General features: G+C 42.5%; 2 protein-coding genes across 2 annotated transcripts in view; both read right to left on the reverse strand.

Annotated features, from left to right (window-relative positions):
- Positions 1–26,521, reverse strand: part of ror1 (receptor tyrosine kinase-like orphan receptor 1) — a 127,140-nt gene that overhangs the window by 5,481 nt on the left and 95,138 nt on the right. The window contains exons 3-9 of the mRNA XM_079351431.1: positions 25,858–26,145; positions 25,570–25,603; positions 6,311–6,438; positions 4,211–4,528; positions 3,692–3,937; positions 3,319–3,533; positions 139–318 (exon numbers count right to left, since the gene is read on the reverse strand). Coding sequence (XP_079207557.1) covers positions 139–318; positions 3,319–3,533; positions 3,692–3,937; positions 4,211–4,528; positions 6,311–6,438; positions 25,570–25,603; positions 25,858–26,145 — 1,409 coding nt within the window. The remainder of the gene's footprint in view (positions 1–138; positions 319–3,318; positions 3,534–3,691; positions 3,938–4,210; positions 4,529–6,310; positions 6,439–25,569; positions 25,604–25,857; positions 26,146–26,521) is intronic.
- The window catches only part of alg6 (ALG6 alpha-1,3-glucosyltransferase), a 175,569-nt gene continuing 163,424 nt past the window's right edge, over positions 14,377–26,521 (reverse strand). Inside the window, exon 15 of the mRNA XM_079351438.1 lies at positions 14,377–14,394. The gene's annotated coding sequence lies outside the window, so the exon portion shown is untranslated. The remainder of the gene's footprint in view (positions 14,395–26,521) is intronic.

Below are 26,521 nucleotides of genomic sequence, written 5' to 3' on the forward strand. Positions count from 1 at the left end.
AAGAATCCTGATGGTTACTTGATGTTTTAAGTTCAGGTGTTTTCAGGGCTGTGGTTTGTTTAAATCGCTCGGACAGACTCCTATCTTGTATAAAATGTGTGGAAGTAAAGCTCCCGAGGCAGAGGCTCCTTTTTGTACCTGCTGGAAGTCGCTCCAGTACTGGGCACTCGTCACATCCTTCAGGGTCTTTATAGCCACCAGCTGCGCCTGCTCCATGCCCGGCAGGTACAGGTGACCCTTGTAGATCTTCCCCAGAGAGCACTCCCCGAGCTCCTCCATGAAACGCACGGCCGACAGGGGGAGCTCTTTGGCTTTACTCTGCAGAGAGACGAACAGGGATGCCAGTGAGATGAGGAGGAAACATGCGTTCTCTCTGTTTAACCATATTGGCTTTTTGTTTTTTTGTTTTATTCTTGTTTGTGAAAGAGATACTGTTGACATTACGTTTACACTGACTCAATGCAGGCAAACAGCCTAAAACAACACTCAATGTGCGACCGAGGCGTTAAAGACAAACAGAACAATTACAGCCGTCTGAGGAGACAGTCTTCATAACAAAACTCAACACATTACGTCAGCTCCCTTCAAGCTTTTGGAGAGCCGTGTGGGAAAAACGTGAAATCTGGCAACGCGTTCACAGCTAGAAAATGTCAATTTACTGACAGGATAGCAGCTTTTAGGACGACTGACCGATAAATCCTTCGGAAAAAAGACGAATTAGACACGAAAGGAAAAGCATGAATCTTTGAGAGGGGAGACACTCCGGGTGAACTCACATGTTAGAGCCGGCCAGGTGAAGAGAGAGAGGGGTTTCTGTCAGTGTGGGTTTGTGTGTGTTAAAGAGAGTAAGAGTAACAGTAGGTGTGTGTGTGTGTGTGTGTGTGTGTGTGTGTGTGTGTGTGTGTGTGTGTGTGTGTGTGTGTGTGTGTGTTTGTACTTGAAGATAAAAGGTGATCAGAGGTTGGCAGAGATTTTCAGATTCCAGGAACTCTGAGATGAATAATGAAATTCCTCGGTGAGCAGAAATGAAACACACAGGCCCGTATGATCTCTGAGGGGGGTGCTGTGTGTGTGTGTGTGTGTGTGTGTGTGTGTGTGTGTGTGTGTGTGTGTGTGTCGGGGGTTGCTGATGTTATGAAAGACACAGATGTTTTTAGTTATGGGTTTGTTTCACCCCCGTCTTTCCTTCTCACACCCAAACCCTCAGATCCTCTGCACACCGCAGCAGATCTGTGTGTGCGTGTGTGTTTAAGTGTGTCTGAATAGGTTGTCACAGGCGATGACCTCTGTTTGACCCTGCAGCAAGGATGACTATACGCCAAGGACGCATGCGCTGGAATAGCTGAGAACTTACTCTGGAATTAAAAAAACAATGTTTTCTGTTTGTGATTCAGACATGAAGGATCTTTAGAGATGTTAGATCAGGATGTCAAGCATGGACACAAACATTTAATACTTTACCCCATGTTGTTAGCTTCTCTTCATCTCTAACGTTTATCCCTTTTCATTTCAATCTTATCCACATTAACTGCTCTTTCCTTTGAGCCCCATAACTTCTATGTAAGGAGAGCTGTGCCCACTAGTTTTCATTTATAAAATCAGAATGTGTCTACACACCCACAAATAATAATCAATAATAATAATCAATAAAACAATAATAATCTAATAAGATGTCATTGCCACCTGATGTGATTTGCATTGATTACTTATGGGACCACATGTCCATCCTTACATGCTCTGTGTGTGACACTGCATGATAGTGTTCATACATGTTATACAGACTCACTACTGTAGCCCTGTTACTGGCTCTTTTTAATTATTTTTGATGTTTTTTTTTACATGGTTCTATTTTTATCTGATTCAATGTTTGCACTGTGTGATTTTTCTGCTGTGTTGCTCTGACACTGTTTGTGAGATGATTAAAGGATGATCATATCTTATCTTACCAGAGGACCTTGGAATACATTCCCCAGAAATGTTTCAACAGGATTTTATTTTGTGAGCAAATTGGATTTTACACAAACTCAGAGCAGACAGATCGTCAGATATCAAATGTAAGATCGTTTCTGTACACACAAAATGAATGTGACCCATCTCTAAAATTGAGCATTTAATCATCACTAACAGAGCTCACTCTGAGCAGCATGAACTTCTGCTTTAGTTTCAGACTGTTTTTTATCTCACGATGGATGATCATTTGCTCTGATGTATATGCAGTAAACCCTTTTTTTCCTGTGAAAGTGCTAAATTGCACGGCTGTCTCTCCTGAAACCTTCATTGATCTCTTATATTATCAACTCTTTGCAGTTTGAAGGTTGTCGCTGAAACACGGCACTCTTTTTACATCAGGGAAACATTTGCTCCATGCACAAGTTAAGGAAAGCGCAGATATTAATGGCTTCTGACGCTTCATTGACATTTTGCGGGTTCTTTCCAGAGCTGTTGATGGTAATATTATACACATCACCTTGAGAATAAGCTCCAGTTTGCAGACAGGCTGTCTAGATAACCCAGCAGCGACGGAATAATGTGGAAAAAGATAAACAGACGGGATATGAGTGAGTGTGCGACCCTGAGAGAAATATGATACAGTGAGCTTATGTGTTGGGCTGGCTGGCAGAGTGACGGCTCGATGATCTACTTTACAAAGAGGTTCAGTGAAAGGAGAGTGGAGGGGGAAAAAAGGAGGGAGAGACAGAGGAGGAGAAACAAAGAGAGACGGATGAAGTGAGAGGAGGAAAAGGAGAAATAAACAAGAGACGAAACATTCCTGGAGCTGCTGAGCGCTGATGAGAGAGATCTGAAGCTTCGTCTGACACACGTCGTTCCACACACTCACACACACACACACACACACACACACACACTCAGTAAGTCCAGCATGCTGCAGCGTATCCCTGTTGACGCAGAGAGAGGCCTGTGCTAGTCTGGACTCCTTTCTCTGACCACATGACTTCAAAAGACAAACAGAGGAGGTTTAATCACAGGAGTCGACTCTTTATCTTAATCGTCATCTTTTTCAGCCTCCTCCATGTTATCACCTCGTTTAGTGACAGTTATTAGAACAGATGGAAGACGGATGTAAAATAATGGGTTCTGTTACGCTGCGAAGGACGTCACACCCGAGGTTACAAAAAGAGGGCTAACGAGGGCTACTCCGAGTTTCTCCGACTTTCCGACTAGTAAATACGACTTCAGCGGGCGTTCCGGTTGACACTTCCGACTGGGAACTCGGAGTTTCCCACATCCCGGGTTCAAGTGGAAGGCAGCATCAGTTCTCTGTGAGGTGGGTGCAGATGTGTCACGCTGAAGCTCTACCTTTGGTTTGAACGCCGTAGCGAGCATGGACATCTCCACGTTTTGGCCCCTCACTGGTTTGGGCTGACGGGGGGCAGGAGGCCGGGCGGACTTCTGGTTGTTACGGCAAACGCAGATGAAGAAGAAGAGCAGAGCGATGGCCAATGGGATCGCCACACTGGGGACCAGGATGTACAAGATCTCCATGTTGCTGCCACTGGACCGCTCCTTGTGATCTGTAGGAAGACAGTGACAGGAAATATGATAAACTATGGGTTATTACATGACAAATAAAGAGCATATAACGACTAAGACATTAAAGTACACACTGTCTTTGGGTTCAAAGTGTAAAAAAAGACAGACTCATCATCTCTGACACATTGGGGTCTCTCACCACAGACGGCGATGTCACACAGCTCCATGCGGACCCCCTCGTCCAGCGTGAAGCACCAGGGCGCCTCGTGCTTGTTGCCAGGGTTACGGCAGTACGAGTGTCCTCCGTTGAGCTCCGGGTAGCGGACGGCGAGGTAGGTGTGGCTGTGAGGGTACTGAGAGTTCCACGGCTGACACTGACGCCCTGACTTTGTCTTGCTCACGGTGCCTCGGTAGTCGGCCCCGCTGCTGTTGTAGCACTTGTGATCTGAGGGGAGAAGAAGGTGAGGCTGTGTGGGACGCTGCTCGCAGAGGTGCAAAAAAACCCCCCAAACTTTTCACTCGGACAGAAGTTCACATAATTAAGAAACTTTTTATTCAATGGTTGCCGAAGATCTACTTCAGTACGACAGTGACATGACTGTCTTATCCTTGATGCCTGTGACCTCCGTGCTGCTGGCGAGCACCAGTTTAACTATCATGAGACACAAACAAGCTAACCTTAGTTAGAAACCTTCTAATCTTAAACAGCAGCTCTTACTCTTGTTTATGGGCTCGGCCATGGGGATGCCGATCCTCAGGCAGTTTGCAGCGTCGGGGCTGTCGTAAGCGGCCAGGTCGTCACAGTTGGGCAGCTTCAGTCTCTTCAGGATGATGGGGTTCGAGCGGGCGATGATGTACTCCGTCTTACACAAGTCGTTCTCCAGGATCTCACACTCGTCTTTGCACAGGTCCCGGGGTTTGTCGGCGCCCGTGCTGCGGTCGCAGGTGGGGAAGGCAAAGTGGCAGAGAGAGGGGATGGCGAACTGGGAGCAACGATCGGACAAGTGGTTGGACGTGCCGATCATGGTGAAGGCAGCTGAGAAGAAGAGACACAACACATCTACTCAGTTCTCTTCATGAGACAGTTCACTAATATTATTTAAGTTACAATGAAATATTATTTCCCTAAATTAATTCTTCTTTTATGAAAAATAGAAAAGAAACATTTCCTGTATTTTTAAGTGTGTATAGGATATTTTATGTCAGTATGAGAAACCTTAAGTTAATAACATACAAGTCAAACACGAAGTAGAGCTGCAGATCAAATCACAGAAGAAGGGTGAAAGAAAGAAATGTTCAGAAATAAATCAGTGATATTTGTCAACAGGGCACGAGAGCTGGCGGCCCTGGTTCACATCTAAGCTGGGGCTTCTTTCCCTCCCACACTTTCTCTCCCCGATTTCTGACTCGGCCTACAATGCTTAAAAGTGCATCCAAAACAAAACAACATGAAAACAGCACAAAACCAATTACAGGGTAACTCTGCAAGCACGGCGGACCCCCAAATAACACGCTGCTCAGTAACGTGTTTTATGTTTGTTCTAAATTGTTTTGTTTTGTCAATGAATTTAAGAAAGATGTGGTGAAAATACAGCACAGCATTGTTGCATTTTTAAAGCCTCGCGTGTTCATCGGGGGAAAACGGCCACGCCATAGTGAATAGTTTAAAAGCTAAAGCGCAGGATAGAAAGTCCTTTTCTGCCCACTTTTTGAAAATATTTCAAATATGTCAGGCAGTGATGGATCCATCAAGAGTGAGATGATAAAGGTTTATTCATTTCCCAACAATATTTGTGTACGATGACCTACCATGAAGTCAAGCAATCATCCCACTTTGAGCATTTAAACAGGCGAAGGATCAAAGGGGGAATCTGACAAAGGTAGCTGCAGCTTTAAATGTGTGATTCATAGTCTGGCTGCAGAGTTATTACGAACATGTGCGTCTTCTGTGGTCGGGATAATCAGGGCAGCAGCTCTGCGGGGGACGCAGAAGAAGACAGGCCCTTTCAAAGTGAATAACTGAAGATGGCAGTTGTTCGTGTGCTCCCGCAGAACATGCTGCTTGAATCAAAAGGAAAGAGCCCGAAAGATCAGTGAAAGTGATTTTTAAATTAGGAAAATAAATAGCCACCAAGAGAACATATAATCGACGCTTCAGAGTCCCGCTGACGTCTACGGCCCGATCCTGCGGTGTCATAAATCTGAACTAGAGCTCGGAGATTACAGTCAGAGGTCATGACCTTCTGTCCTCCAAATGTTCTGCTTGTGTGGAGTCGTGAACGTTCACATGAACGATAACCTGCAGAAAACAACACTGACACGTTCAACGCTTCGAACCAGCGTGTGGGCTGTTCAAACTTCCTCTGAACTCCAGAGATGACGTCCTCCTCTCTGCCTTGTAAACCTGCTATGTTTCAATACTTAATTGGCCTCTTTTCAATCTTGGAACGTTAAGGGTTTAACCTGGTAGCCCATAAAAAAAAAAAAAAAACGTGGCGGGGTTGAAGTCGATTTTTTTGGATAAAAGCAGAACTTCAGTTTACAGCAAACAACAAGGATTACTTGTGTTGTGGCGTATATAATAAGATGTAGAGAGAGAGAGACAGAGAGAGAGAGAGAGGAAGCAGCCACCGCTCAGACAGTCGGACTCAGGTGACCTGAATGGTGGGCCACGCACACTAATCACCAGGCTACTAGCCCCCCCAGAAAATGAACATTTAAAAAAAATGTGCAAGTACTTATTTCTCAATAAGTGAAACTGATGTTTTTGTTATTAAAGGGATTAAAGTCACTCGTACACATGTGGTCTGTCTCTCACCTGTGATCTGCGTCTCGATCTCGCCCTGCATCTGCAGAGAGTCGACAAAGATGCTGCGGTTGCCGATGAAGCGTGCGCAGGCGATCCCTCTGTACGGCTGACAGAATCCCTCTTCATCAATATCATCCCTGCAACACACAGACACACAGGTTAGGACACATTGTGTGTGTTTGGGTGTGTGTGTGTGTGTTGTTCCAATTCAGTTGAGTCCCAACAGGCTTTATTAGCATTGGAAACAACAAACATGATTGACAAATCAGGTGTGAAATAAAGACACAAACTGAAGAACAAATCAGAAAAAAGGTTAAAACAGAGCTGTGTAAAACTGCAGCATCATAACCACTGATGTACATAAAACATGTTTATTACTCAAAAATATAAACGCATAAAACAATCCACAAGGTTTTATTATTGGAGAGGCTTTGATTGAAGTCCAAGGCAGGTTGAAGCATTGAACAGTAAATGTTCATGTTCTCTAAATTAACATCATTAAAGTGATTTCATGTAAACTTGATGTTTTGTTCTTTGATGTGAAACAGCCTTTATGCTGTTTTTTTGTTTTTTCTTTCTCACAGGGAATAATTGGGATGTAAATAGCATACTGAATACAGATTGACTATGAACAAAACCACTTCTTCAGAAGTTGCACGGAGGTCACGGCCTCTGTTGCAGACTCAGCTCCAGCTGTAGTCGCATGAACTCGCTGCAGTTTAATCAGCTTCCACTAGAGGTCACTGTTAGTTTGAATATAACACAAAACTGTGAAGTGGCTCTTCAGTGGAGGGAAACGCAGCTGAAGTCAGTCCGACCTTTGAATGTGTTTTACTAAATGTACAGTGGAAGTGAAAACAGCGTAACCATGGGAACGGGATATTTGATCTATGATCTTAATAAATGAATAAAAGTTGACTTTCATTCAAAGTCATGTATTTCTGCCTGGACATTTACTTTGATTCTCTTTGAGGCTGTTGCATTACTTGGCTCCATTTTCCTTCAATGATACTTCGATTATAGAAATCCACTGATCAACATGTCAGGTCATCCTAACAGTGTCAGCATTATGACAGTGTGAGTGTTAATGCTGGCCTGACTCCACGCGCTTTCCCTTTGTAGAGGCTGAAGATAAATCAGATTCAGAGTCAGAGTCACAAATCTGAAACAAGCCTGCACACACACAAATGCACAAACACGCACACACACACACACACACACACACACACACACACACACACACACACACACACACACACACACACACACACACACACACACACACACACACACACACACACACACACACACACACACACACACACACACACACACACACACACACACACACACACACACACACCCCTTTACACACAGATGAAAACCGCATTAGGAATTAATGTTTGGCTTTATTCCTGTTTATGGCAGAGAGATGTCATCATGAGCCATAATCTGAAACACATGCTGAGAGAGAGAGAGAGAGAGAGAGAGAGAGAGAGAGAGAGAGAGAGAGAGAGAGAGAGAGAGAGAGAGAGAGAGAGAGAGAGAGAGAGAGAGAGAGAGAGAGAGAGAGAGAGAGAGAGAGAGAGAGAGAGAGATGATCACAGTTTTAACTCGCTCTGTTGAATTCGTGGTCCCCTTTCCTTCGCAGTGTTTCATCTATATTAAGTCTTCTCTTTGACCTCTCTCACTCAGTACAAACACTGTTCATACGTGCACACGTACAAACCACAGGCCCTTCTCTCAGCGTGAGCTCACTGTGCCGTGTGCTTTAAATCGTGCCATATGGGGACTTTAAGACCAGGAAGAACCACAACATATAGGAGGGAGTGCATGGTGCAACATGCACATGCTAAAAAAGATCTTCTAGCTACAGGCGGTTTGAAGGTCTTCATGCTGCAGATCTGCCGAAGCGAAACCAAACTGCAAAGGATTTTGCCACGTTAAAAATGCAACCATCAGTGTTGCACGTCCATAAATCAAACTTCATAATAATATATTCAACTCTGCATATGGTTCATGTGTTATTGCTAATTTGAAAGCTTTATTTTGAAGGTCCAGTTAAAATCTGATGCTAGAGCGGCACCGTGATCGTCATATTTCAGAGCTTAAAGCCGCAAACATTCAGTGGAGACTAAGAACAGGTTAGTAGAAGCACGCGCACACGCACACGCACGCACACGCACACACACACACTCACACACACACCGCTTTTTAAGTTTTGGTGTGAGAACGAGGTCGTTAGGTTTCGTTTCTCAGAGGAGTGTTAAGTGACTGAAAGGCCGAGGTCAGCTCGCTCTCTCTCTCTCTCTCTCTCTCTCTCTCTCTCTCTCTCTACACACACAGGTCTAAATGGGCTTTCCAGACATGGACACACACACACACACACACACACACACACACACACTGAACTCTTGGTAGTGGTCTGCATGCCCCTGATTCCATGGAGATACGGTAACGCTACATTTACAGCTTAATACACTTCTAAGCTGATTGTATCTTTGGAATATGTGATTTTCTACTAAAATATGGACACAGCTAATACTGAGCTCATGTTGTGGTGTGCCTGAAGAAAGCTTAACACCCCTTCATCAGCCCACAAACTGCTACATGAGATATTTTCCTTTGGCAAAGAGAATCATCTCCGAAGGTGAAAATCATGTCTGTAATAAAGCTGAAGGAAAGAGTTAGATTTAGAGCGAGACGCTGAGGGAGGGATGATTAGGTGGGCATCTTCTGGATGTGATTAAATGGACATGAAAAGGCACAAACACACAGAGTTTGGCGAAGCTTGTTTGAGACGGTAGATTTGCAGATTACAGATACATGTAACTTCACACAGGAAAAAGCTGAGAAACAGAAGAAATCAGAGCAGCAAGATATAATAACAGATTTTATTACACTAGCCAAAAAGTTCACTTAAATCCTATTTGGTTCCCCTCCTAAATACCCTGAAATAATAATAGATAACCACAACGAAAAGACAACTACACACTCAGAGGTTAAAGTAGGAAGGATTCTTTTATTACACGTTTTTATAGTTGAACGAAAAGAAAGCTCCGGAAAAATAAAGACTGACTCGTGTTCACAACTCAAACTGCACACAAACACAAACATGTTCACACACAAACACACACATGCTAACACACAAACACACACACATGCTAACACACAAACACACACATGCTAACACACAAACACACACATGCTAACACACAAACACACACATGCTAACACATGAACACACACATGCTAACACACAAACACACACATGCTAACACACAAACACACACATGCTAACACACAAACACACACATGCTAACACATGAACACAAATGCTAAAACCTTTAATACCAACTGAAGGCTGGAAAGTATCGAGCCTGCTGAGGGCTTTGTTTGGTTGTGCATCACAAAGGATTGGGGACACACACACACACTTCTTCGCACACGCACACACACACACACACACACACACACAGACAAGTAAATGAGTAGGGAGAGCAGACGATCCCCTCAGTCAAATTACAACTGTGCCCAGTCTGACCGTCCTTAACAGGACGAGTTCAGCTCAGATCGTCCCTTCACTGTTTCTAGATAAATAATTAAGTTCAGAGCAGCAGAGATGACATGGACCTATGACACATTAAGAGTCATCTCATCACATGTTGTGGTTGTGTGTCCGTTTGTATGTACAATACAATGTATGCGTGTGTGTGTGAGATCTCTCCCAGGCCACCAGAGCCAAGTGTGGTTGCTATTTGTGCAAACAGTAGAGACCGTTCAGGCCTTTTATTTTACACACCGACACCACGGGCTCGCCATGTAATGTTTTATTAGGGTTAATTACAAGGAGAAGCCTTTTCCCTCTGAGTCCAGATCTATAATCCAGATCTACACACAACAGAGAGCCTCGCCACAGGACTTCAAAGAAGTATGAGGACAGCAGTTCACTGACCAATCAAAATTCACCCCACCTCATTATTTATGAAGGGATGAGCCTCTGAAGCAGCCATGCTGACACTGGCTCGCTTCGTGTCGATCTACTGTATATGCTAAAAGAAAATTGTGTAAAAAATTCAATCTCAACAACTTAAACGTTACCTTTCTCACTTCAGTCTTCCTAATGTTGTCTTTTGAAATGGCGGCAACATTTATGACGAGTCTAAAGAGTCCTCTGAGTGGAGGATTTGATGGGGGTTTGTATTGAAGGGAAAGTGTCCAGCTACTAATCGAAGACACTTGTGGTTGTGGAGAGAAGAGAGGGAGTAAACAATGAACCATCAGGAGGTCGCTGTCCGCAAGAGACTCCTCGTCTCCTCAAAGTATTTCTGTGACGGACGATGAAAGAGCAGAAGAGGAAACCGAATCTGTTCGGCATTAATCTTCCTGTTTACAGTTAATGAAAGGTAGCACACGTGCCAAACTCAGAACATCATAGACACGGGACATTCGTGGGAAGGAAATGTTGACAACAATAAGTTTAAAGAAGTTCTTCATGTGGCATCATATGACAGTATCAGCTCATAGAAATCACTAACTATGGGGCACAGATGGCCGAGTGGTGAGGTCACGCCCAGCTACAGTACAGAGGTTTGGGACCCTTCAAGATGGCCGCCCAGGTTCATGCCCTCCCCCACGTTATTCCCCACTCTCTCTCTCTCTCTCTCTCACCTAATTTCCTACTCTATTCACTGTCTTATCAAACAAATACAAATACATTACATTATAATGCAATATAATGGTAAAGATGTCCTCCCCCCTCCCCTTGATAATTCTGTAAACACCATGAAGGGGGTCTGCAAGGTGAGCTGCCGCTAATATTAGCTCAGCTCGTTTCATGGAACTCATCAAACCCTTTATGGTAGGATTCAAATACTGAACTAAGCCAGTCAAAACAGATGATATACATCAGTCATAACTCATGTATACAAGGCGTATAGACCAGAGGTGTGTCCAATGTTTCGACTGGGGTGGCCAACTGTGCGCTCCCCCCCCCCTCCCCCCCACCCCCCGAAAACACCACTGCTACCTGCTGTAGACCTACTAAAGTTTGGATATCATAACATCCAAAGAGTTTTTACCCGGGCGAGAGGCAGGGTGGTTATCGCTCCTTAATAAAGAGTTCTTGTATTTATTTCAAAGAAGTTATTGTCTCGACTGCCTGCAGGTCAAAATGCATCACGTCGTCTGAGTTTGAGGAATTTTCCCAGAGAAAAGACAACAGGCAAACGTTATTTTAGGCGTTACGTAAACCACATATTGTGGAAATACTCCTGATTATAAATAGAGTTAACGTATTTATTTATTTCACTGAGTTAAACTTGCGAGCTGATCTTATCGAATCAGTCCACAGAAAAGGTATCTGAGCTGGAGGGAAATGTGCGAGTCTGAACTCTACTGAAGTATTTGTAGCGTCTGTCCACACACAGGCTGCACGTAGTGACACTGTTGATGATGCTTAAGACTTTTAATGAAAGGGTTAACACACACACACAATGACTGGACATGTATGAAAAGGGCCGACATCAATCCCATCACTCCTCACAACGCTGCCGACCGGTGACTTCACTTCCCTAAAGGGCTGCAGGGTATCAGGGGTCCAGATGAGGGGGGAAGGGTTTGGGGGAGTAAAGGTGTCAATCAGCCTGTCAATTAGCAGGACAGGAGACTAATGGTTGTCCTAAAACTAAACATAAACCCAGTGGTGTTTGGACAGAGACTTACAAACAAACGGAGCGCAGAGGTTAGACAGTAGAATCCATTACTAGAGAGGGAAAGGGCGGCTTTGTTTGACTAATCACTGACCTATTGGCTGCACAGATCCCTGAAACAAACGACAGAGACAGACGGAGAAAGAGAAAGTCTGGGAAAGAAATGTGAAAATGGACAGAGGACGAGAGAAAGGGACAGAGAAAACTTTGAAGTAAGACGGTGCGAAATATGGGGCGAGTTATCATGAAACCTTGATGTTTTGTCTCGTCCCTTTCAAAGACAGTTATTCATTTTACAATGTCACGGTGCAAAGTATCTGTCGAACTCTATTCACTTAACGAAACGGAAAAGAGAAGAAAAACGGATTCATCTTGAGTCCATTTTACAGCCTGGCTCTTCTGGTAACTGTTTTTTTTTTATATCAGTAGTTTGAAATGTTTCAAACATATAACATGAAGAGTTCAGAACACAAGTAGAGATAATAGTTTTTTAGGGATTAGCTATTTGATGCAAGTCAACAAGACAATAATGAAAATGTGTACTGTAGTCTGACCGCAGTGTAGACCTGCAAGAACCCCACAAATACAGCACGTAGTGTCTGAGGAAAGCCCTCCACCATCTTACAAAATCTCTTCAATTCCTTCAGATTTCCATCCAAAATGAGACCTACAATGTTTCCGTAGTTTTCATCATCGATGACAGGCGGCCTGCTCTTATGTAATATTAAAAAAACAAAGAGGAAGGTCCGCCCTCTAGTGTCTCGAGATAACACAACTAAAGACTGATTGATTTCATAATTCATTCATTCAAAACTCTATTCAAAATGTGTCTTTTAATGTGTTAAACTTTAAGTGTAGAAAGTGAAACATCGATTCTGACATTCAGTGATAAATGACATCCAAAAGAAGTATTAAGACATTATTGTCAGAAATAATGTCATGAGTTGATTTTTAATGTTTTAATCCATTTCCCTTCCTCGTCTTCCCTCCAATGTTTCACAAACATTGCATGAAAAATGTCCAGATCAATACATTTTCAGCTTTATGATCTATATTCTCAAAGTTGTTTGACTTTGTTGGAGCATTTTAAACTTTATGCCTGTTTTTCATTTTTGCTGCAGTAAAAATTCCTGTCTTTCATTTTCCTTCCTTGAATTGACTCCAGGCTGCCTTGAAACATCCGTGTGGAAACAATAATAACAGGAAAAGCAAAGAGAGCGCAAAAGACATTACAGGGGGAGAGAAGAGAGATAGCCGAGAGCAAAACGACTTATTCTTTGATTTAGACAGCATGTAACCCCACAACCCCTCTCCACACACACACACACACACACACACACACATGCTCACACACTTCCCTGCATGATTTACGACAGCTTATTGTCTAGATCACAGATCTCAATCTGAACACACAAAGGCAGACACTTAAAGAAGACAGGAGGACACATGTTTTGGCTGACTGGCGACTGACGACGCTCGAGGAACAGGAACGCACACGTCTGAACAGGAGCGCGGGCTTCTGAGGAAAGTGGAGTGATCCTCGATGAGAGCGATTAGGACTCAATAAAAGGGCCTGTATTGTGTGTGTGTGTGTGTGTGTGTGGGTGGGGGCACGCTAGTGAACACTGTCACACTGTGCAGCCTTTAAATAATCCCTCTTTCCACACGCTGCTGTCAGAGGTGTCGGTGGGACACAGAAACAAACAGACGTGTGCTTTAAGGAAATCCTACATAAGACCTCCACACAGTCAAACAAAGCTCTTAAACATGCCGTGATGAAAGTATATGACTTGTATGGTGATACATGCTGTTATTCCAGCAGAAATCATCAGAAGAAAGTACCAGACTTTATTACACGCCAATAATAAAATCAAAGTCTGAACTCTCTGCAGCCATGAATACATCCATTGACTGAAGCCTCATCATATCAAATCGCAGCTGCATGACTTAACCATGACTCGTCCATGACTTACACTCTGGTTGGTCTTATTTCTCTCCCTCCTTTGTGCTATGTATCACCAGAGTGATTGCATTTTCTCCGCTCACATAAAACCCACACGAGAGTGCCACATTCAGCACGTTCAGCGGTGTACAGATGATAAATAATTAAAGGGAAAATAATGGTTGGATAACAGTCAGGTGAATCAAAGCAGCAACCTCAACTTCAACCTGAGCTGATCCATCCTCTGCTTGTTTTTAAACTGGATGACTGACTACAAGAGGCCGAGGGCTTTAAAGGGACTCGTTACACTCACAGCTGTATCCTTCTGCATGTGAACAGGATTGTGTGTATGTTACTTTAAACACACACATCCATATGAGGGTAAAATGAATGTTCTTCCTTTGGTAGCTCGCCTCGTGCACCACAGTTGACTCTCAGACCTTTTTTTTTTTCAGGCTGTTTTGGCTTCATTACATGGACATTATTAGATTCTTTAAATGGGGAAATGACATGCCGCATAGTTGATGATCCTTTTGACACTAGCACTATTGTAAGTGGAGTTCATGGTTGTCTCCATATAGACATAACAAATTGAATTTGTTAGGGTGAAGTTTGTTCCTGGGCGGATCAGGAGAGGACTTGTGTTTTTTTGTTTTGTTTTTTTTATAGGAGGCTTGTGATGAGAAGGACTTCATCAGTCCTCATTTGACCAGCTCTTTAGTGTCTGAACTTCACATTCAAAATGTTTTGCTGAGAAGCTCAGTTTGAAACACCGACTTTTTCACTTTAATCCAACCTGTAATATCCTCCAGTCGTTTGATTCAATAAGTTAGGCGCCAGGACTAATAAATACAAAACCGATTGATAAGTTCAATTTTCAAATGAACTGAAAGGGCTACACTCTCTCCTTCAAAACCACATTAATCCTACTAATCTCTACAAATTGGTAGATATCATCTGGCGGAGGCTTCGAGTCCGAACTGCAAACACAAGCTCGACTTGTCCTGAGACAGACTCTGAGTCGCTGTGCTTCTTTTACACACTCTAACACAAAGTCAGGAGAGAAGACTTTTTCTGTGTACTTTTCTTTATTTAGGTGGTGGAGGGGATTATGTAGAAGTGTGTGTGTGTGTGTGTGTGTGTGTGTGTGTTCATAGGAGGTTAAGGGCATAGTTCAGATAACCCCCCCCTCCACACACACACACACACACACACACACACACACACACACACACACACCACACACTTTGCCAGACCTGACCTTGACCAGACCTGCCAACTAGGATCACCTACAGACAGACACAGGGGATTCTGGGAAACAGGAAACAGGAAGTGGGCCCTGTCTAAACTGAGTGTGAAAGCTGTGTTCATAAAGAGTGTCGTATGAAACTCGCTGTGTGTGGTTACAAGCATCAACACAGACTTGTTCCTTTACGGACGCCTAATAATGTAAATGACTTTAATGGTTAAAGTTGGCTGCACATCACGCCACCCCCCCATGGACACATGTCCACATGTGTGTGTGTGTGTGTGTGTGTCTGAATATGTTAGTGAACACCCCCCCCCCCCGACCTGGGCAGCATTCAGCATTCAACAGGCTTTGTGGGAGGGGGCTGTGCTGGGGTCTCTGGTTTCAAACAGTGTCAGCGCCCTGGGACCGGGCCATGTCAAAGGTTCTGTCCCAGATGAGCCATATTAGGGCGCTGATCCCCAATCAATCAGCGCCACGCTAAAAAGAATCCACAACAAGACGGCAATTAAGCCCCCGCCGAGGTCTTAGCTAAACACGTGTGAGAGATAGGGTTTGTCAGAGTAACTGCGTGTGCACTTCTTTGACTCAGAGTTTTATGTTGTGTGCAAATATGTGTGACTGCGTGTGTGGGAAAAAAACATTCAGAGACAGGAGGAAAAAAAAGTCACAGCCTGGTCCAGACATGCGTAGAGGAGGTGAGCATAGTCTCAGTAGACTTCCTTTGTTTTGGTACAGCAGCGTAGCTAAAACACAATCAAACATGTAGCATTAGGCTTGAGCTAAAAATGAAGACAGAAAAGCATCACAATACTTATTTTCATAATAATAAATCTATCTCCCGCCTTGAATATCGATAAATCAAACGGAAATAAAAATGTTCCTTTTTTTGTGTGTCTCAGATGATGGTGGTTGGGGGTTTTGGTGCCTTGACCAAGGGCACATCGGCCAGTGATCAGTAAGTGATCTGGCACCTCTTCAGCTACCAGACCAACTTGCAGATTTGGTCCACACCCAGACTTGAACCAGCAACTCTTTGGTTCTCAACCCAAGTCCCTACAGAATGAGCTACTGCTGCAGGTTAATCCTGAATCTGAGCAGTCCGCTCAGAGGACTATAGCCTCTGTACATGGAGCGTGATTGAACCACTAGGCCACCTGCACCCCACCTCGATAATTCTCAAAGGTCTGAGTACTTTTGAATAGCAAAGACAGACGTCAACATTTCTTGAACTATTAGCAGAATATGATAACTCGTGCTGAGTCCCACAGCGCTGAGCGATCAGGCATGATGTTAATATGGATTTAATACACACACTTCATATTGTAAAAATCATCCAATGCAATGGTTTTGACTCCAAATCGTGTTAGCTAACTGCTAGCTTTTTGGCCTATAGCAAAGTGGTAGCTATGACTTATTGTCTTATGATTTGTTGATTATAGTATTAGTGTAATATCTTTTAGTTTAGTGGCTGACCATGGTCCTGTGTTGGACAGTCCTGAACATAAAAGCTGACTATTTTAAACATAAACTTTTAAAAAGAACAAATACATTGACATTTATTCATTTATTTTTGAAGACATAGTATCTCATAAAGAGTCCCTTAAGAAATATACAACACAGGAACTTTTTTTCTGTCTGCATTTGCACGGGCTGAATGGTACTTTTAAACAGGCGCTGAAAAGGTTCCCCTTCGTGGGCTTCTTCTAGTAACTGAAATAATTCAAAGTTCCTGCAGGGGGAATAAATAAAAAAGGAGGTCGGTTCCAGAAGTTCCTGCAATCCGAAAACGCCTTCAGCATCTCCGGTCAGCTCTGAATAGTGTCTCAATGAGGTCCAAATCCATATTTTGTTAACCTACTCTCCCTAACTGAAAGACGTTCAGCAGGACCCCCGGTGTTAGACAGACGTGGAGAGCTGAAGTGTATCAGAAAGTGTCAAAGGGGTCTGAGCATCCAAAAACTAAGAGGTCCTGTCATCCCCTCAGTCTGAACAGGGTGCGATGCTTGCGGTGTGGAGCGAATCCTCATCAATCCTGGCCAGCGTCTGAGAACCACAGCCGTGTTGACACTGGCACTGAGGTGAGGAGAAGTGAAACCGAAATCCAGAGTTTCTCAATGCAGTTCACAGTCTGAGTTAAGAGCCTATTGTGAGGAAAAACAGCACGCTGTGTTTTCTGAAGGCGGGCTGAAAAGGAGACTTAGTTTGGCAGATCTGGCTGTAAACCAACAGATCTCTCTGGACTCATTATGAGACATGGCACCACATTTTCATCTAAATGTATGAAAAAAAATAAACTAAATAGTTGTACAAATGAGGATAAAAAAAGCATTTTCACTTGTGCACTCCTAAAAATGTCTTGGGCCTAATTGTTCACACATGCTCCTCATATGAGGAGAAATATGACTAACCCTTTATCCAGATTCTCCCATGTATAGGTTGTATAGTCACTGATAAAACAGTGAACACTGTCATCATAAAAAGTGAGGCTGGTGATATCTTATAAAACACGTCTTTTAATATTGATTAAAAAAACGATTTAATAACAAACCGAAAATCATGTAAATATAATAATAGGACATTCTGTCATATCTGTATTGATTTTGGTTTTAATGTGAAATAAATCTTAAATCCCGACAAAGTCAGACTATGGTGGTTGAATAAAGTGCAAAAAATATCTGAACCTTCAAGGGCAGAGCCCATCTGGTCTTCTTTATATATCTTTTCCTCAAGTGTTTGACCTCATTTGGACAATCAAAGCAATACATGTGTCTCTCTCTCTCTCTACGGACTGAACATACAGTACATCTAAGAAAGCTATCGGCCGATAAATCTGAACATGATTTGTTTCTCTCTCCAGTTTTGATCAGTATCAGCCTGAAATATCGCGTCTCAGTCGGGCCCTCGTAATAAGACATATCTGTCTGTTTATACCTCAGCGGCTGAACGTAAATACGTTGTCAGGAAGATGATTAGTCTGCTTGTTGCCGGGCCTGACGGTCGAGATCTGGAGAGTGGTGCAAGATACAGCTTAAAGCTAAATATTTGTAATGCATCTCCTCATTAATTATCCCAGATAAGAGTCAAATTGCAGCAGGAGTAAACGTTTTGACACGTTGTTATTGAACTTGTGTGGATTGTGAATGCTTTGCTGATGTTAGCGAGATAAGAACCACTCGGCGGCGTCCTCTTATCCTCCTCTGGGACCCAGAGGGCACACTTTGGGTAATAACCTGATGTATAATAAATTAAAAAGTGATCACACAGACATGAGTAAGTAAGTCTTTCTCAACAGCTGATGAAGCAGAAGAAAAAACGTTTCAGGGTGTCCATAAATCTAATATGATTACTGTACAGTCGTATTTCTGGAGCCAGCCCGAGCAAGCTTCAACATAAACTTAGTCTGAGAACTTCAAGTCATTACACATTCTGGAAACTACTTCCGTAAAGCAATTTGTCAGTCAGCTCGTGCCGCACTATGAGAGGGACACACACGTTACAGTCTCTCGTTCTTTAACTCCTCCAAGCTGTGACTGTGCACTTGGGTTGTTAAAGAGATGGCTGCAGCTCAGGCCTCACGGTCCTCGTCGTGTCAACTCAGAGATCAATTTAATCCAGTGTGTTGACAGCTGGTTAATTATACAGTTATCCTTTGTGTTAGTGTTAGTACACAAAGAGGGACATGTAGGATATGTTTACACACGGTTAGTTTGCGGGAAAAGTTACACCGTATGTGTGCTTGTAATGTGTAGTTACAGCCTAAAGAAAATCAACACAGGTTCCCTCTGTTCAAGTCCGAGTCCCAAAAGAAGTATCCGATTCGCCCCGTCCCCATTACATGCGTAATGGGAAAAGAGTCTGTTGGGGTCTTTCGGCGGCAAAGATTCACACGGTGCCCCTCTGACCTGTCTGCCAGTGTCACAAGTCCTGACTCTCTCTCCTGGCAGCGTGCAATCTAGTGTCTCTCCCAAATGGTTTACAGTGGATGAGTGGATTTCTTGTCATCGTCTGCTCCCCTTACCTCTGTCCAACTTCTCTCTTTTCCTCTTCCTCAATTTTTCAATCTTAGTCAGATAATTCCTCTTCGTTTTCTGTCACTGACTTTCAGTGACACAGTTTTCAAAGGGATAACTCGTGTCATGCTAAACAGCTCATTGCCAGAGAGTGATGTGTGATGGGGCCCTCTTAGGGGTTGGTTAACTACTGTCATTGCAAACTTCAGACATTTTAATGGCACTGCTGTGGCTTAAAGTGCGTCAGCGGGGGCTTAATTGCCCTCTTTCAAAAAAAAACTATGAGAAAAAAAACTGATAAGAATTAAATCAATGAACATCAAATCAAGATATAAAGGCTCAAAGAGATTGTTCACGCTACTTCAGAATATGTGTACCTTCAGAGACATTTTATTCCATTATGTTTTTATTGAATTAGGACAGTTTACAATAATCAACACATCTGCTCAAAGCATGTTAATATGCCTGAATTAGCATGAAAGCTTAATCTAATCTTTGGTCCTAACATGAAGACAAATGTGTGAATCCAAGGGGCTCATTGTTAGAGTGATTCTCAGCAAAGGTCCATATGAGGTCAAATGTTCTTCTGGCGAGAGCCGTTCATATTTAGAAGAAAATAATGAAGAGGAGAAAAGTATCTCTTGACGCATTTAAAAAAAGGAAGAATTACAGAAGAATATGTCAAGAATTTTGCAGATAAGCTCGGGGCAGAGTGGTCAAATCATAGAAGAAAAAAAAAAAAGAGGCCAGAAAAAAAAAAAAAAACAACACAGAGAAATCTGGTCTTTGTTAAAACCGGTCCTCTTTATTCTGCAGCACAGAGTGGCTTTAAACGAGAGCAGAGAGGCTCGGTGCAGGGAAAAAAGTGAGCTATTTTTATAATTGCTTTTTTTTCTGCCAGTGTTGAGAGAAACGTGGTGGGGAAAGTCTTGAGAAATTTAAACAGCCTTGACAGGCAGGGTGTAGTGTTATTAATCTTTTCAAACAGGGAGAAAACCTGTGCTATTATAAACACAGACAGGCTCCGAGATCAGCGGCACTGTTGCAGAGAGCCTGTTTATTGCTACTGTCAGGTTTTTTGAAAAAACTTCTACATGCAGGAAGTCAACACTTTCATAAACAGAGAAACAGATGTGTTTAAGAAATCATACGAAAGAAATCGATCTAAAAGACACTAAAGCTCTGTGCACAGATGAAAAGTGGAGCGGTGCATTAAATGGGATTTTCATAGTCACTTCCATCTGTAGTGTGACATCTGATCAGAGGTCAACTGAACCATTATTTCAATGACAATTTTGATTGTATCTGTTTGATCTGTTTGAGACACAAAGTCTTTTCAAGTCTTTCGACACCAGGTTGATGATATGTCCATGTGTGAATCTTCACACGTGCTTAAAACACTATAAAGTCAAGTCATAAGAAATGTCAGGAAAAAATTGTTCTTCGAAATTTTTTCTTATAAACTCATTTTAAATACAAATGCCTTTTGTTTTCCACTTGTTTTTTTTTCTTTCATTGACGTTTTTTTATTTGAATGGCTGAAAAAGACAAAGCAGATGACAGGCTCCGGGCATCTGTGGCTCAGTTGGCTAAAACGAACTGCTGCTGCAGTAACAGTCCTACGTGTCACTATGCAAGACACCCCAAGTTGCTCCCAGCACTTCATAGGCAGCGTGTGAATGTGTATGAATGGGATTAGTTACTTCTGATGGTCAGAAAAATGCATAGAAAACTCTGTTTGTGAACGTGAAGGTGAGGCCTGCAGGGTAACATCACCTTTGAGTCGTCAGAAGACTCTGCAAGCTCAAGTCCATTTACCATGTACGCTGGTACAATCCTTTAGTGAATGAAGATCCAGTTAAATCTAGTTTAATTTGAACAATCAAACAACAAGAAAAAAATATACAAGTGAATGAGAAGAATGAAGCAGAGAGTGCGTGTTTTCTCCCTCTCAGAGAGTCAGCAGTTTGCCATGCAGGCCTCAGTTTAGAGTTATTAACTGCCTCTGATCTAAGCTCACAGCTAAACCTCCCGTCGCCTCCACGCAGCTAATCACACCTGAACGCCGCTGACCCCGCAGACCCCAGGAATCAAAGAACAACATGCGACCCTGACTGTTAATGGTGCCGTCCTCCCACTCCTATCCTGCTAACACTGTTTTTCTTTTACTCCCTCTTCTCTCCCGCCGTCTACTTCGTGCTTTTTTTTTTTTTTTTTTTTTTTAACTGCATGTGAAGAAGTGTGGCAGTGCACAGAGAGAGACAGAGAAAGTTGGGGGTCTAATTTTGGCAGGCGAGACTTTTTCCCCTCAACCCATGTTTGTTCTGGCGCTACAAAAACATCTCATAGGAGAGGAGGAAAAGAAGGGAGGGGGCAAATGAAGGGAAAATGAAGATGAGGAGCACTGGCACAGTGTAGAGGAAACCTATTTTATGGGTGATAAAAGAAGGCAAATAACGCTTCAATCTGGACTACTGTGAGACTCAGGAGGAAAAACATTTTTGGAAGTGTTATCTAGCTTTCCTGCAAAATGCTAGATGATCCAGCCAATCCAATTGTATCAAAGAAATGAACAAGTCATTTTGTTTCTCAAGAGTGGGACAGAATAAACATGCATTCTTTTAAATGGCCATTAGGGGGCAACTCTACAAGTGTATTTTTTTATACTTGAATATACTCTGAACCGTGGTACAGAGGGAAACAGTTTTAAAAAAGATGACATTTATGAGTGTCGCTTTAAAAAAAAAAAAGACTCTCAATGGAACTTCCTTATAAAATGAAAATAAAAGTTAAAAATGAAAGTTTTAAAAACAGCACCAGACAGAATACTTAGGAATCTTTTAATGATCTTTGCTTTTAAGGAAAATGTCGTGCCTAACACGTGCTGTCCCTGTCTTCCTGTAAACCTGATGTGCTGTGTTTTAAATTCTGGTATCAGGACACAACATTGATCACAACACGTCTTAAACACGGAAATCTTCTGCCCGTTTTTAGTTTTCCTGCTGCTACTTTCTAAAACCCACCACTGAGGGTATATCACACACACACACGCACGCACACGCACACACACACACACACACACACACACACACACACACACACACACACACTGTATATCCCACACACCACAGTGTGTATACTTTAGCCAAATGTAGAGGAAATCAGAGCACAGACCCTGAGGACATGAAGCTCATGTTATGTTCAGGTTTGACGAGGTGGGTGGCGAGACATTTTCTTCCAGAAGTCAATAACGCTCTGCGCTGAACAGACAGAGGATGGAATGTATTTAAAAAAAGAAGAGTAGTGGAGCATGCAAATTAATAAAAATCTCCTGAACTAAAAGGCCTCTGCACCAGATGTCTTTGAGTGGAGCAGCTGATGATTTGACATTTGAACAGCTGCAGCGTGAGGTAAGCGGCTGCGGGTCATCACGTGTCATCATTAGGTGACCCTGTCTTCTTGACGGCCTGCCACCTGACTTTACAGCTAATAAGCAGTGCGTGGCACTAATGATGAGTAGCAGCGATGATCAGCCCACCACTACCGCAGCTCCATGGCTTTCAAAGGAGGCCCCTGTCTATTTAAACGAGGTCTGTAATGACTTTAATGTGACTCAAGATTGCATGCCGCTGCTGGTTGACTGCAACTCTTTCCTGAAGTTGGCAGAAGAAAAACACAACCAGGACTTAATTCAGAGGCACGTGCATGTATACTATAATATACGGCATGTTCAAGCTGTACCGATGGATAAAAACACCAAATGAGTCAACTGGGAAGAGGCCAAAGAGGTCGGGGGAGCTTCAGAGCCTCTTAATAGGATGTCAAACCGTACTACACAAAGAAGCCACAAAGCTCTAATAAACAATCAGAAAGAGACAAAGACACAAAAACTACATTTAACACAAAGAAACTACAACAATTATAAAGGATTACAAAGAAAAAATAATAAAACAAGTGACAAAAGAATTATGAAGAGACACTTATCTCCCATCAGATACGAAACTGCTTCAAAGAGACACCAAACAACTGTACAAAGAGGTCACAAAACAATGTCAAGGAGATAAATACAAATTAATACAAATGGACCACAACAACTTTGAAAAGACACAAACACAACAAAAGGACAAACAAAGAAACAAAGCAATCATCTAAAGAGACAACATCACTACAAAACCCTGCACGCAAGCCATGCCCTTTGTGATGTCATGAAGGGAAAATCTGATTGAGCACACATTATCTAAAAAGGGGTGCTGGCAAAAGACGGAGAGGATGGACTTTGAAAAACGAGAAACTCAACTATAAAAATGACAACAGGACATACAGTACAAAACAAAGACACAAACTGACTTAAACCAAAAAGAGCAACAAAGAGAAACTAACCAACTAAATCTCTACAGGTTTGAATCTTTTACATTTAAAATAATTCCTCTGATGTGAAAAATTGGATTAGGATCCCGCCAGTCGGCTGTCCTCCAGATAATCTCCAAAATCAACACATATCGTTTAGAGAAAATCACATCCTCCAAATTTTAATCGAAGTTCATTTTTCCGTGTTAGTTTTACTTCCAGTATTTTGACATTGCTGTGTTTGAAAGCCCGCATTTGTGAGCCAACGGTCTCATCTTTAAAACAAACTGCAGTTTAGTCGTGCAGGAAAATCATAAACATGTAAACAAAGGAACGACAGAAACAGATGTTTAGAAAAGTGCACGCGTACAAACTCATTGATGTGTGTACGAATGTGCATGCAGCCATCTCAGTGTGCCAGAGGATTTAGTAAGTGTCTGATATCCGCTCAGTGCCAGCAGTTTTGATCTGCAGAGAACGCAGCATGGAACCATGGCAGTGAGCCCTGCCATAATGTAATTTGGAAAAATCATCCAACTTAACTCTTTTGATCTGACAAGAATCAAACAAACCGAGAAACTTCTTAAAAGACTTTTATCCAATAACACTGCAGAGACGGCAAAACAAAGACAAGGATGCACGCCAGACCCTAAATAAATTTTGATTTGGGGAACAGCCAGACTGTGCCAAAAACATGATCATGTTTTGGTGGAGGGATTCTTTGATACTTTGTCAAACATTTGAAATCATTTGGTTTTATGTGCCGTGCTGTAAAGCTGATTTCATGTCCAAGTTCAGAGATCAGGCCTGCTGCTGGTCAAGATTGCTGCTACTTATGCTTCATATTCAGACAGCTAGCAGCTAATTGGAAGACTATAAGAGGTTTTATATGCAAAAGAAAACACAAATACAGATGTGGGTCAGTGATACTATTAGAAGTAACTCATCCCATTTATTCACATCTATACGCTGTCAACGAAGCAGCGGGAGCAACTTGGCATTATGTGTCTTGCCAGAGGACATATGGCTGCAGGAGCTGGGGATCAAACCCTCAACCCTCTGTTTCAGAGACGACCAACTGAGCCACAACTGTCCACAGATGTCATGCTGAGGGTGGGAACCTAAAACTTTCATGTCACGCCACATTGTTGCTGCATTTGGAAAAATCAAATGAACTAAGAGAATCTGAAAATGAATATAATTTCAACACTTCTCAATTTCTTGTGCATTGTAAATGATTTGGAAAGTAAAAGGTCAGAGAGGCAGCTCATATTTAAAACAACAAAATTGAGAATTAATTAGCTGCTGTCAAACAAAAGCTAACATTAGCATGTAACTATTGAGGGCCAAAACTGTTTGATAGTGGGACAACATATTGCAGGAAAGCTATGAATTCCTATAGCTAATCTTTAAGTGAGCTAACCAACCGAAATGGTAGCTAGCTTAACATAATATTAGCTAAATATATAGGCTAATGTTAGCTAGCAACAACATTTCTTATTCCAGTGTTCGTAACTAACAACATCAAGTTAGCGGAAAGATTTCATATTTCCCGCCAAATGTTTTTCAACAAAGCAACATCTGAATATCTTTACATCAAAATAACTGTGTTTTCTCTTCCTGTAAAAGGTTTCACATGTCTGACGACTCATCCTGCACTCATGTACTAATTAAAAAGCTTTGTCGAAGCTAACAATGCAATCAAAAAAATAAATGTCTTAACTAGCATTTATTTTCTCTTTTATGAAACGTGCCCTTATCCTGGACACGAGCACAAACGATCAACAGTCGTTGAACATTTTGTTTGCTTAATTTATTCGCAAAATCTTGACCTGAAACACACGCAAACTCCTCAACGTGTGAGCATGCTAGAGCTCTGTCTAACTCTCAAATTGATGTGCAATTGTAAAGCAACAATAATCAAGAAATGTCACGCTGCAGTGTTGCATTACTTATAAGTACACTGACAGAAACAAAGAAAAGGAAAAAGAGGAGGAGAAACTCACATTGGTCTTCCTGGCAGAGGTGTAGGGAGTGGATCTGGAAAAGAAGACAAGGGGATAAACAATATTGCTCCCAGATTTTCCTCTGCAGAAGCTGCCAGATACACAAGCAAGAATCAGCTGAGAAGAGTGTTGCTAAAAGGAGCCAGATCTCTTGCAGGAAATGATGAATAGTAAGAAATGTGATTGTTTGTAATAGCAAATCCATAAAACACTTCTCACCAAGCTCTTTTCATTTCAACATGTGCATGCCAGTACGTCTTTGAGACACTTTAATGAAACTCTTCTTACCGAATTTGACAAACAGCACCCCTGTTGTAGACACAGTTCCCTGGCTGTTGGTGGCCACGCACTGGAAGTATCCTGTGTCAGTGGTGTCCAGGTTGCGTATGCGGAGTCGTGATCCGTAAGGCATGGACCTGTACGACACCCGTCTAGGCTCCTGCACCACCGGAGCATCATTTTTCAGCCAGCGCACGGTGGGAAGTGGATTGCCGGACACACGGCAGAGAAGCTCAGCTGTGTGGCCCAGAGAGGTGGTGATGTTGTTCATGGGAGCTTCCAGATGGATGAAGAACCCTGGAAGGCAAAGAATCTTCAGTGAATTAAAAGGGAAAGATGACAAGAAAAAGGAGTTAGGCAAATCGGGAGAAAAGTGTATTAAAAAAAAAGACCTCAAAGTGAGAGGAAATGTCAAAATGATTGAGAGAGAAAAGAGTTTTTATTACACAAGGCCAAGACCTAAATCAAAGAACACGTACTGTGCTCCAGCAGAGGCAAATTTAAAGAGAAAAACATGCTTCTGAATGAAAAGAATGGCAGTCAAACAACTAAATTTTTTCAGGCTCACATATTCAAAGCCCGGTTCAACAAGTTATTTTGCGGCTGCCACTGTGGTGACACCTTATTTGACTGTTCATCATGGCCGCAGGAGCCAGAAGGTTTCCCCCGGCTT

This window comes from Symphodus melops (genome assembly GCF_947650265.1).
Source record: "Symphodus melops genome assembly, chromosome: 8".
NCBI classification, from domain to species: Eukaryota; Metazoa; Chordata; class Actinopteri; order Labriformes; family Labridae; genus Symphodus; species Symphodus melops.